The sequence below is a fragment of the Papilio xuthus genome, unplaced genomic scaffold, assembly GCF_000836235.2.
Source record: "Papilio xuthus unplaced genomic scaffold, Pxut_1.1 DF828177.1, whole genome shotgun sequence".
In the NCBI taxonomy this organism is placed as follows: Eukaryota; Metazoa; Arthropoda; class Insecta; order Lepidoptera; family Papilionidae; genus Papilio; species Papilio xuthus.
Window position 1 is genome coordinate 3,244,114 of NW_013530472.1, and position 13,324 is coordinate 3,257,437.

At 32.6% G+C, this 13,324-nt stretch overlaps 1 protein-coding gene across 3 annotated transcripts; it reads left to right on the top strand.

Moving 5' to 3' along the window:
* Positions 1 to 425: 425 nt before the first annotated feature.
* CoRest (REST corepressor) lies at positions 426 to 6,605 on the top strand. 3 transcript variants are annotated; one of them, XM_013306917.1, is made up of 10 exons: positions 426 to 730; positions 1,012 to 1,164; positions 1,239 to 1,453; positions 1,530 to 1,718; positions 3,009 to 3,121; positions 3,427 to 3,655; positions 4,084 to 4,237; positions 4,387 to 4,539; positions 4,866 to 4,957; positions 5,330 to 6,605. In XM_013306917.1, exons 1-10 carry the CDS (start codon positions 625 to 627, stop codon positions 5,420 to 5,422), a joined length of 1,497 nt encoding a protein of 498 aa, XP_013162371.1. In that variant the 5' UTR covers positions 426 to 624; the 3' UTR covers positions 5,423 to 6,605. The 3 variants fall into 3 exon arrangements, with proteins under 3 accessions (XP_013162371.1, XP_013162372.1, XP_013162373.1); XM_013306918.1 differs by having other exon boundaries at positions 1,027 to 1,164; XM_013306919.1 differs by lacking the exons at positions 3,009 to 3,121; positions 3,427 to 3,655 and adding an exon at positions 2,026 to 2,112.
* The last annotated feature ends 6,719 nt before the right edge of the window (positions 6,606 to 13,324 follow it).

Below are 13,324 nucleotides of genomic sequence, written 5' to 3' on the forward strand. Positions count from 1 at the left end.
TAGTAGCGCCATCTTTTAAGTATCGGGGAGACGAAACTAAAGAACTATTTATTTTTTCAAAATTGATTATTTTCAACGAAATGTTGGTAATTATAATTATAAAATAATTCATAATAATGTAAATTTACGAAGTTTTAATGATGTTTTCTGAGAAATCCTTAGAAATACGACTTATTTTGTAAATTATATGTTTCAAGTCATTTAAGTAAGCCTGTACCGCGATGTTGCCTGAAGGAAAAAATCCTCTTGAAATTTTGTAAAAAAATTTGTATTTTAAAAATATATTTTTTTATAGTATAAATAATACAGTAAGGAAATATGATCATCTAAGCTATTACTGAAATCATTATCCTGCTTTTCTTTACTCTGAAATAAATTATTCTTGTATAGGTCAAAGTGAATGCCTGCGGTACAGACGCCTTGTAATGTATCATTACAACCCGTCGCTGGTTTGTCAAATTATTGATGCGGTGGTTTGAATCACGTTTGAATTGAAGTGCGAAGCTTCGCATTCAGTTTTATTTGCGTTTTGTTGTTTTCTAGTCATAACATAAAATAGGTAAACAAGTGAGTTGTACGTAATTCGTGTTGTGCTACTGGCATTGAGTGTAAAATTAGTTAATCATGGTGTTGGCTGAACGAAGCAGTGATGTTCGAAACGGGAAGCGATCGAGAGGGCCGAGCCCTAATGGCCATGGAAGTCCTGATTCAAGCTCAGAAGATGAGAACGGTAAAAAACCTTTAAGTTTGATTCCATGAATATGTAAATTGGTGTTTGGTATATTTATTTTTCTATTAGGTTCGTGCATGTAAAAAGTGGTGTAAGTCTCTTCATCTATCTATAATAATCATTATTCATTGGTGTTCATAATTTTCACTTGTGTTGCTGTACTCAAACTTTGGTAATTACTATTGAAGCAAATTCATATCATGCTTTATTTTTTATGCTTTCCATCATTCGCCTACATGCTGCGTACTCATCATCAACTCATTTAATACGAAACCAAGCAGTAGTACCATTTGCAGCTGAGAAGATAAGAGTGGGTCGAGATTATCAGGCAGTTTGTCCCGAGCTGGAGCCTGTGGAGCAAAGGAAACCTGAACAAATATCTGATAGAGCTTTGTTGGTTTGGTCACCGACATCTGATATATCTGACATTAAATGTGAGTAAGAATTATAAAAAATGTTACTCAAACTTTTACTGACTGTATTTTAATGAATTATACTGTTGTTTTAGTGGATGAATATATAACAACAGCAAAGGAAAAGTATGGGTACAATGGTGAACAAGCATTAGGAATGTTGTTTTGGCATAAACATGATCTCAGTCGTGCTTCCATGGATCTTGCTAACTTCACACCTTTCCCTGATGAATGGACAGTTGAAGATAAAGTTCTGTTTGAACAAGCTTTTCAATTTCACGGAAAGAGCTTCCACAGAATAAGGCAAATGGTGCATTTCTTTTTTACAAGTTGTTAAATTTAATTTTTTTATCATAAAATATTAACATTATTATGATCTTCAACAGTTACCTGATAAATCCATTGCATCATTGGTAAAATATTATTATTCATGGAAAAAAACAAGAGCTCGCACATCATTGATGGATGTAGTCGGTGAAGGTCGTAATGCTACCGGTTCAGGTACAGGAAAGAGGGAATCCGGAGCGGGCTCCGAGCAAGGCGTGTCTGATAAGGACTCAGACAATGATGAAAAGGTATGTATGTGTATTCCATTAGTGCTCATAAATATTTGTCAATTTATATTGCTCAATTTATTGTATGCCATTTATAATTATGGACAAAAAAATATTCTCCAGTATTATGTAGTATCTGGATTGTCCAATATTATAATAAAACACATAGTGAGTAAATATAAATGCAGAGTACATCATTTTAACATACATTGGTACTTCAATAAATCCATTAAACGTACACAGTCACTAGGAAGTCCTACGTAAGGATATATTATTGGTGCTTATAAAAGTTTAAAATGTTATGATGGGCTTATATTGGACATGACAGAAATGGAATAACCACCGAGGTATTGTCCGCGGAGGCAAGTCTCTTACTTCGGGTGGCTCCTCACTTCGTATTGGACAGCAAGGCGAGGTGGGTTATTACTTCCCTCCAGATGTTGTCATGTTAACAATTTTCGGTGTTAAATGTCTTTGAAATCCACGTAATACTCTGCTAATTATGTTGAGTGTTAGATAAACTTCTATTTTTCACTGCAATGCGAAAAGTTGTGCACCTTATTTATTATTTTAAAGCATTGTCAAGAATTTAAACTTAAATTATATCATAATTACATCAAATCACACTTTTAATATTTCATTCAAGTTATGTTTTAACTGATTAAAATTTTTGTTGTAGGATTTTACCATTGTCGGTTTTGCCTTGAAATTTTTTATATGTGTATAATTTGTTTATTTTGCTTTTCTGTGCTTTTTGTTTATGTTGAATGCTCTGCATTTTTATCTACAAACTATGTCTGAAACCATAACTGTAATACATTTTGTTTATGGCTGTAAATGTGATTGTCAAATATATCATTATTAGGTAATGGAAATACTCATCTGTTTCACGCTGAAAATTAAAAAAACACTGATTTCGATTTTTTTTTAACTGGCCAAGTATGAAACAGATGTAGTAATTAAAATTAAAATCACCATACATGATTTCCTTATAATAAGTTGGTGTAGCACACTGAATTTTGTAACATAATATGCTAATAAAATAATATCTATTTTAATCGTTTTACGATTAATCCCAACCCTGTTCCCATCACCTGAACACTGAAGTTCCCGCATGCTTCCTTTAACGGCCCCCTTGAGAATTAAAAATGTTGTGTATTGTTGTTAATGTGTGCAGAATATCATTTTTTTATGTCAATGGGTTATTAAACGAAGTGTGTGAGGAGGCACAGAGAGTTGTTTGTCCTCGTGTAGGTCTATGTGTAGGCTTGTGTTGTGAAGGTCGGACAGTAAAATGTTGTTGGGGTTTAGGGCGAGGGCGGCGGCGGTGCGAGCAAGTGGTGCACCGTCTGCGGCATTCTGTGCACACAAACGACGCCGCACAATTCCCAGAAGTTGTGTCAGGCATGCCTCGTGCACGCCAGGTCGGTAACGTAATCAACAATTTCATTTCGAGTATCCCTTTATTGATCATTTGCATGTTTTTTTTTAACCTACACTTACGATCCAAGTACGGTTTTTAATCGATACCTAACAGAATGCTTCTTGTAAATATTGATTTTAAAATATCCCTGATTACAATAAAACATAGGATTTTTTGACCTAAAATTAAATTTTAATTTACTATTTACGATTCAATCGATTAACAATTAGACGTTTTATTTTTATATTAGTGAGAAAGTTGTATAAAACGTGAGAAGGGAAAGTTGTATGGTTGGTAATATGACAGACGCACGGGGACGATGCGGCCGCTTTGCGGTCCGTCGGGACGACGCGGCCCCGGCAAGCAACAGAGATACAAGCATCGTTTGCCGCGCGGCATTTACATCAATCATGACGATCTCGTTGCCATGGCAACAGGTCCGCAGCCCGGTGACCCTCCGCAGCCCGGCATTATCAATCAGGGCGAAGCCATGCTCAAAGCTATGGACAGAGAGATCATATCGCTCAAGAGACAAGTAAGAGATGTAACGCCATCGCTACTCAGTATGTCCCAGACATTCTCACTTTTACGTTGACACCGCGTGCGTGGCTTGCGATACAACTTTGCGAATAGTTTAGTTTCGTTATCATTCGGTTAATACGCGTCAGTTCAGAGTTGACACATGTTTGTGTGATGTAATGTGAGAATGTGCTAAATGAGTATTTCATTTGTAAATAGATGAATTTAGTACCATCATCTCATGGCAATAATAAAATGTATTCTGCACACATTTCTCAGCAACTATAGCTTCGCTTCATAGGAGGCCTATACCGAAATATATATTTTTCGCCAATTCCTTTTCCATGTAGATTTTGGATGATCCAGATATGCAATGATTTCCACTTTAGAACTTTCTGCTGTTTATCTAAAGGCCTTTTACCTTAACATAAATTATTACAACAGGTTCAACAGAATAAGCAACAATTAAGTGCCATGAAACGTAAAGTTGGAGACGCGGGAGTTGAAGAACTCAGACCCGGGGAACCCCCTGCAAAGATTAACGCGCGTTGGACAAATGATGAATTGTTAATGGCAGTTACAGCAGTAAGGAAATATGGTAAGAAAAACTAACCACCTAAATAGTCATCCGATAGAAATTAAAAACAGTCAAAGAATTTAATTTGTTTCCCATTTCGGATATCGTAGAGTCACTATAAGAGTAACTATTCGTAGCTGTGAGACTCAATAGTAATTGATATGATACAGGCAAAGATTTCCAAGCCATCGCGGAAACTCTCGGCACGAAAACAGAAGCCCACGTCCGTACTTTCTTCATAACGTATCGACGTCGCTACAACTTGGACGCGGTGCTGCGGGAACACGAAGCCGATCGTGGAAGTGCAAATCATATACAACAAGGTTTGTTTAAATTATTAACATGATATTTATAACTCTTTCTCTTCCCCAACCCTCTTATAAAGAAAGGGAAGTGGATTTTGTAGAGCAGACGAGTACAAAGGGATATATTCTCTGCCTTTCTGTCGATTAAAGTTAGACAACGTATCTGCACTTGCGGATGTCTATGGGCAGCGGTCGCTTCGCTATTTTGGCGAATTCAAGTTGCCGCTTGCTCGTTTGTCACCTTACAATATAAAAAAAATCATCAATTTGACTACTGTTGTATTATTTTTGTAACCATTTTTTACATCAAGGGAAATGTTATATAAAACTTTTTGCAATTGTAGGTACAACAAGTACAGAAGGTGGTGACAATGTAGCTGATAACACCAGCGGGAATGGCACCGCTTCCCCGCAAGCTAACGCAAAAGATGAGAAGGTAAAATGTTTATATTTAGTTTCAAATTGTTTTAGTGTTCTCTATAAATATATATTACATCATTGTGATGTAACCTGCACATATCAGCGAAGAAACAAGAAGATATGTGTGAAGTTGGTTAATTAACTTGGCCCAGTGAGGTTGCCTACAGCCTATTTAACTCCTAAATAGAGCTGACGATATCTATGTAACTAATACAATTGCGTAAGTTTGGATAGATGGATGGATGTTTGTTAGAATGTATCATCAGAACGGCTGCATGGATCTCGATGTAATTTGGCATAGATGTAGAACATAGCCTGGAAGAAAACATTGGCTACTAATTAAGTTTTTTTTTTATCTGGGAGTTTAATCTATTGAACATTTGTTTAGACGGAGGTAGACAGCGAAGGCGTGGCTATCGGCGCGTCGGCGGAGCAGGGCGGGCCGCCGACCACTCCACCGAAGCACAAGCCCGCCAAGTGATGCAAGACATACAAGCGGACACGCTGCAATACATAACACCGATACAAATATATATAGACGTTTTCATATATCTTGGCCGCTCGGAACATCGTACGAGTGCACAGAACATTATGTTAGAAGTTAGTGCGCATGCGCAGATGACCTTGAGCCTCCAAATATATTGAATTAACCTCTAGAACACTTACGCTCGTAATATAGAGTATTGGAGTATCTCATCTCTTTACATATGTAAGGAAATTATATATAAGTTTGTAATATTTATCTTTATTTCGTGAATTTAGTTGCGTTAGATAAAAACTTACATTTAAGTGTATATATTTAATTATGTCGAAATTAATCAATTGGATGTACTGATATTTATTATTTGTTTTATTATAGTAATAAATTCTTTTAAATGTAGAAGTATGAGTAAGAAATGAAATACTGTTTATGTGAAAGTAAATTCTTTTTTTTTTAAATTGACGTGTTGGTAATATATATTGATATTTCTCATAAATAAGTAATTAAAATTAAAAAAAGCATGTTTATTGACATATTTTCTATTGTAAAGAAAAGAATTGACATTAAAATAGCTCATTCCAATTTATATGATAAGAAAGAAACATATTCTAAAGTTGACAAACACCATTTTTTACAATTTAGTATCTGACAAGCAATAATAGTTATATCAAGCTATTAAAACAAACAAAACTATAAATATAGAATTAAATTGTAATGTTTATATTTATAAATTACTGATACACTCAGAGACGAATCATTGCTTAAGCAATACTTTAGTGTAGCTTTCTCTTACTAAATAGTCAGTATGAGAAAACTACAAAGGAAATATTTAAGGGTGTCTTTTAATTATGACTATTTAAATGTCTCTGAGTGATGATTCCTAACATAAGTTCAAATGTATATCAGGTGATAGTAAGGATGTGAAAAGATCTAGTTTTGTAATATGAGTCAGTATACGGAAACGGAAGGTTTTTTTTTTCACCTTTGTAAATATATTTATAAGTTTGGAATTAGATATAAGATTTTTTTTAAGTTTATGTAGAGCACTATTACTTTAAAATTTAAAACACTTCAAATTTTTCATTCATTTTGTTCATTCGTCATTCCTTAAAGGTTATATAAACATACAGTTTTTACCATCCATGTCTTATAAATTTAAAAAATATATTTTTTTTTATTTTGCTATAATGGACTATGTTTTTACATTTTTTTTTCAGTAAAACAAAGAAGTTTGTTTTGTATTTATATTATAAATTATGCAGAAAAAATACTTTTTTCTAATATAATATAAAAGGTTTAAAAAATCCCAATCAAAGACGCGATATTAACGCTTGTTAAAATCGCGTTAACATATTTGTTTTCTCAATTAAAAAAATAACCTTACGTAATAATACGTTTTTGTATATTTTTTAACAGTTATGATAATAGCTTATAAAAATAACTAAAAACAGTTTCACCATATTGTAATGATCTCTGTGTTAAATAGATTTTATTGGAATTAGTATAAGTTTAAATTAGTTGTATAATAATCCTACTTGCCTTAAGTTATTTTACACGTCACATATACTCGCATGTTAGAAACTGTAATATAAATAGGATATATTCTTTTAACATGAGATTTTATAGTCTATCATCAGCTCACTATATGTCACCACTGAGGGGCTCGGAGCCTATCCTAAGTTAATGGTGATTGGGTCAACCACGCTGGCCAAGTGCGGGTTGGTTGACTTCACACATATCTTTGAATTAGTGTGTTTCAAATCAAAAACAAAATGTTGTAAAGAAACTTTATTTAAGATGGCGGCCATTGAACTAACGTAGTGAAATTGGATAATATTTGCGATGCGTCTTTAGTAAAAATAAATATTTACGTGATATTTGTTATTTTTACATATCAATTATAATTACACGTTTTTTTTTTTTTTATAAAATCTCATGTTAAAATGAAAATTAAATAAAATATTCTGATTATTATTCAGAAGTTAAATGATGTTAAAGAAAATAGTTTTATATTATAAATATAAGTGACAGTAAATAGTTAGTTTCATATGACATAATCATATTATAACTAACATGTCCATTTGCTTTTAGATATACGATTTAATTATAGATATATAACCTATAAAAATCCATTGCATACAACATTGAGGGGAAAATAAGCTCTTTTTAACCGTTTTCAAAAAGGAAGAGGTTTTATAGGCATAAAATCCCTTAATGTTGGTATTTACAATACAAAATATTTTACAATTCGAGTCTCGGTTAGACTTATGAAACACTTCATCTATCTCGATATCTTACTAATATTGTAAATGCGAATGTTTAGATAGATGGATGTTTGTTTAAAGCCAACTTTAGAACGACTGAAAGAATCTCGATGAAATTTGTCATACATATAGAACATAGTCTGGAAGAACATATAAGCTACTAATTATGGTATTTTTTAATTCCGCGTGAACGGAGTCGCGTGTGAACGCTAAAGGTTATATATCTATGTATATGAATGAAATATAGTGTCTTATTGTTCATGACTAACATAGCAATAGTGTTCAAAATCAAAGTAAATATGCAATAGTGAGCTGATAAGTTATTAATATATTTTATTTGAAATATTTTTTTTAATAATAAACAGATAAAAATATGTAAAAAATAATCAAATATACAGTGAAAATATTTTTGTACATCTCAACATTTCCAGCTTTTAGTGAATGTAAAGATTATTGTGCTAAATAGACGTTAATTTTTATCGTAAATGTGCCGTGAATTGTAGAAGTATGTTGTCTCTTTTTTGCCACTAAAAATGAAAGGGATGGCAATATATAACAATACAAATGTCACAGCAGTGAAGTTCAACGGTTAACAACTTTCATTTTATAACATATTGTGTGTTATATTTCTCCTATATTTTTTTTTATAAGAATTGTTTACAGCATAATCATTGATACTAGTTGATTTCATTAATTGTTTGGGTCACAAAGATGAATTTTGTTAGGTCACTGCTTTAAAAATGTTACCGATAAAACACCTCAGAATGACCTTGAAACTTTTGTACATATTTTCCTAGGTTAATCTTTTTTTTATTTTTAACTTGAGTATATTAAAATGTATACCGTTTCATAGATTGTTTTTCTAACGTTAAGGTAAATTTCTATTGCATTGTCATGTTTATAATCTTCACATAAATTTGTACTTGAGAGCTTTTGAGTACTCCATAATACTGACAGAGATCTTTGAGTTCGAAATAATTAAATAATTATTAATTCATTTTCGTTAATATATACATTTTTCAAAACTAACCTTTAGTACAGGATGTGTTGACATTCTATGAACTACAAAATTCCTTTAAATAAATTGCAAAGGTCAACAAAAAAATTTTGTTGAACTTCATATTGAAAAGTCATTCCGCCGTAAATATTGGTATACTTTGAAATCTCTAAGAAATTTTAACGGCTTATTGGAATTTATTTAAATATAATTTCGAACGCAATTAATTTTTGCTTTCTTTCGTCTGTTTTTCTGTTTTTTTTGTCGTCTTTCAGAAGTTAAAAAATATGGCCAGCAACCAATTTGAATTGTTGTTTATATCAAATAACAAGAATAATATAAAACAAGTTATCACAAAATCAATCTCATTAGGAACTTCATTATCGATTAAGTAAAATTAAAAAAAAATAAATCGAAATATTAAAAATTAAGACCACAAATATAAATTAAAAATAATATATTCTTAATTTTCTATTTGTACTTTAAGTCCGCCTATTCTCTTTTTCAAATCAAACGCGTTTTTATCAGCAAATCAATTCATCTTATTAAATAGCGCTTTATTGAAATATAAGCAAAATCCCTTAAATTAATTATATTTAAAACCGTTTTCCAAACATCACAAACAATAAAAAATCATTAAAAAGCGTTTGGTTTGATTTAGTTAGTAACATGTAGCTAAGAAAAATTAAGTCTTCATTTTTGCTTAAGTTTTTAGTTTATTATGAAATTTTAAATTGACTCCTCTTCTAGATGTATCAGATTGTCTGCATGTAAAGTTTATTCTTTTTAGGCGTAAAATAATATCCAATTTTTGCTTTTTAAAATTACTTATATGTTTTTAAGAAGGGAGTTATGTCGACCTAATCGCTCCAAAGAAATCCACGCAATGAAGTCATCTATATATTGATGATAATTAGAAATAGATATTTGTTACAGAATTAAATTATTTTTATTAGGTTATTTACACGTTATTTGTATATTAAGCATACCAATCGATTCAATGAAGTGTTTTTAGTTTTAATTATTTTTTAGGCTCAATATAAAAAGATTCGTCGCATGCGACGCAGCTTTTTTTTCCAATGATTTACGTTTTTGTGTATTCTAAAATTCAGCTTGAATATAAGGATATTAAATAAATTAAGTCTAATCTTTTGTATTTATTATTTTTATACCTAACCACGTAAATAATAGTTTCGCCCGTACTTTGCTTCTGTCTCGTAATGCTATTTGAAGTATTATTTTGGAATATTGAGGACTTTTTTTTTGTGGCTGAGTAGTCACTGCCTTGAAGAGGCATTACAGCTTCACCGGGCTTGAGGTGGCCGAGCGCAGATGGCGCTTAGCCTGAACCTCATTTAAGAGGATATTGATGACGTGTGTTGCTTGATGTGACCGAAATCGGCTATATAAAAATTTTCTACAAATCCGAAACTCTTGGAACGTTGCTCTTGCCTGTTAGGTGTCCACTGACGACAACACAAAAACTGCTTTGCACTTTGCTCTTAAAATGTCAAAACCATAGAGTAATTGTGTCCTGCAAAATTGGCAACTTCAACATTGATAGATGAACAATTGTGCACTTTGTTAGAACTTGTTCGCAAGACTTTTATGAAAATGGTATCTAGACCTGGATTCGTTTCTGAGTTGGGATCTTTGCGTTTGGCTGAATTAGAAGATGGTCTAAAAATATATGACCTAGTGAATAAAAATATGGCTGAGAACTTTCGAATCAATACGTCTAACGATATTCTTCACTTGATGTAAGTATAAATCATAGCATACTAGCTGTCGCCCGCAACTCTGTCCGCGTGGAACTAAAAAAAAAACGTAACTAGTAGCTTATGTATTCTTCCAGGCTATGCTCTACATCTATGCCAAGTTTCAGCGAGATTCACGCAGTCGTTCTGGCGATAACTTCAAATCCATCCATAGGCCCACCTATTCATCGATCCAAACATTCGCATTTATAATATAATAATAAATAGTAAGACATAATATTAGTAAGAAGTAAGATTGGAAATAAAGGCATTTTGGAGCTAGATTTTTTAAGGTATTTGTTGCAGAAAGACCTGCGTATTATCTATATGCCAATTGAACGAAGGGGATCACGTGGTTGGGTTTTTAGCTCTGCAAGATTTTCCGCTTATACCCTCAGTTTGTGCAACGTCATGGGAGGACTATGTTTGGACGAAATATAAGTACGTATTTAATCTAAATACTACGAAAATACTTAAAAGCACGTTTGATTTTACCATTGTGATATTTTAAGAAGTAATTTTTTTTAAATAGAAGTGTGGTAAGCATACGAAAAGTTTTGTGTTTGTAAATAAAGCATTCTTATTTTAGAGCTGTAGAACTAACAGCCAGGAACACGCTATTTGTACATTTAATGTGCTGGAGTACTTCTTATGGGCGAGAGATCGTTGATAATATGCTGAGATCTGTGTTCATGCATGACCCATATCTACAATACATCGCTATGGTAAAAAGCATTCCAAGTAATACTGGTAAGAAATTCTGATTTATCTAACGCTTGACAACTAAATTTAAGAAGTATATGGTCGAAAGATTGTAAATTGTACTAAAATAATTTATGTTTTAGAAAATACTTTTACACAGCAAATGCTATTAGCTAGCTTTATTATATTATTGACAGTCCTTAGCAGTGTACGAACAACATAAAATTCTCTGGTATTGCTGATGTCCATGGGCGTTGTTGAACACCTCGGTGTTCCCGCTGCTCGTTTGCCCCCTTCTGTTATAAAAAAAGGACCTTTATTATGAAATGTAGAAGAAAATAATGCTATGCTCAGTTCTAGTGCCTGGTCAGCCACGATACGAGATGTCCTTTAGGCGCGTACAAGTGATGGAACGAGGCGTACCCGGAGACAAACTTCCATCTCTACAGATCGCGGAGAGAAGTGATGTTTGCTTAAAACTGCGTATCAGAAGAGCTGTGTAAGATATATAAAGATTTTTATTTGATGAGAATTAATTATTTACCTAAATGTCGTACGTAAATAAAAACCCGTTCGAACATTTTTCCACTCCTTGAAGAACAAACTAGAGCAAATATTAAAATGAAATACGTTTTTTTGGTATTCACAACAACGTGTATATAAAAATAAGTGCGTGATTTTAATTCTATTTCTTAAGTATTGCGATCGAGTAGGGCGTTTTCTTATAAGATTTTAAAATACATCATACATTTCTTAGGGAAGAAGACAACGACGACTTGCTTCCAATAATTGAAAGACGTTCGCGACGCATGCGTGATCTCTACGGAGATTATTACATTAGCGAACTCATATCGCGCCACCCCGAATCTGAGCGGGTCATACTTGTCTGCGAGGTATTGTATCTTAAAAAATATATATCGCTTATATTAAATAGATATAAAGGTGTAACCTTAATATACCCATTATATCAATTTGTATTGATTTTTGGTATAGCATAAGGAACTGGCCGTTGGTGTCATGTGTCTGAACACCCAAATCAACTTTGAGGCTCTGGAGGAGAGCTTTGAACTGTCCCCTTTCGCGGGTCTGAGGCATCTTGAAGATAAATCCAATATAAAACAAAGCAAGAACGGCGAGTCGACACTCAGGTTTGTCTGTATAGCTTAAGCGACTCGTCCCTTAGTAGAGAAAGTATTTCTCTTTATAAAAAAGGGTTTTCCTTAGTAATGAATGAGGGCTTAAGCAGTTTAAGCTACGATGCGATATAATATTGAATTCTAGTTTAGGTATATTTTAAATGATTCATTCTTATAACATAGTTTGCATTTCGAAGAACGAGAATCTATATTGGAATGTACATGTGATTTAATACTTTTTATAGCCTTTTAGGTATACAAAACAACGTTAATCAAGTCGGTGAACTTACCGATATTGGTCTTCCCGTGGATGTGGTTTTAGAGGTTAAATCCAGTACGGTAAGTCTGTCCATTAAGCCATGCTACGTCAAAATGCGATCAAATAGAACAAATACCTGTCATTTGATGATTTCTCATTCTATAGGAAGAGTAGAAACAATATCCTATAATGTTGTCGAATTGGAAAATGGTATTACATTTCAAGTTAGCTAACAAATTATATATATATATATAATTTGTTAGCTAACTGTATATATATATATATATATATATATATATATATATATATATATAAAAGAAAGTCGTTTTAGTTACACTATTAATAGCACAAGAACGGCTTTACCGATATGGCTAAAAATTGGTGAGGTGGTAGCTTAGAGCCAGGAGACGGACATAGGATACTATTTATTCTTTTTTTTCCAATTTTATGCCTTGCAGAGCTGCTTTTTATTTAACTTACTAATATTATAAATTCGAATGTTTATATGGATGTGATGTCGATAGATGGATGTTAGAAGATATCTCTAGAACGGCTGAACGGATTTTGATTAAATTTGGCATACGTATAGAATATAGTCTAAAAGAACACATAGGCTACACTAATTAAGTTTTTCCTTATATATCCACGCGGACGGAGTCGCGGGCAACAGCTAGTTGATAATAAAAACACATTGAAAATATTATATTTGTTTAAAAAGGTGAGGCGAGAATATTTATTTTGTGTATCACGAATACAGTTTTGGTTGTCATTTATTCTTAGGTGCAAG

Coding starts and splice junctions, on each gene's coding strand:
- CoRest (XM_013306917.1), top strand. CDS start 625: ATGGTGTTGGCTGAACGAAGCAGTGATGTTCGAAACGGGAAGCGATCG. Junction 1,454..1,529: donor TCCACAGAATAAGGCAAATG/GTGCATTTCTTT, acceptor GATCTTCAACAG/TTACCTGATAAATCCATTGC. Junction 4,540..4,865: donor TGCAAATCATATACAACAAG/GTTTGTTTAAAT, acceptor TTGCAATTGTAG/GTACAACAAGTACAGAAGGT.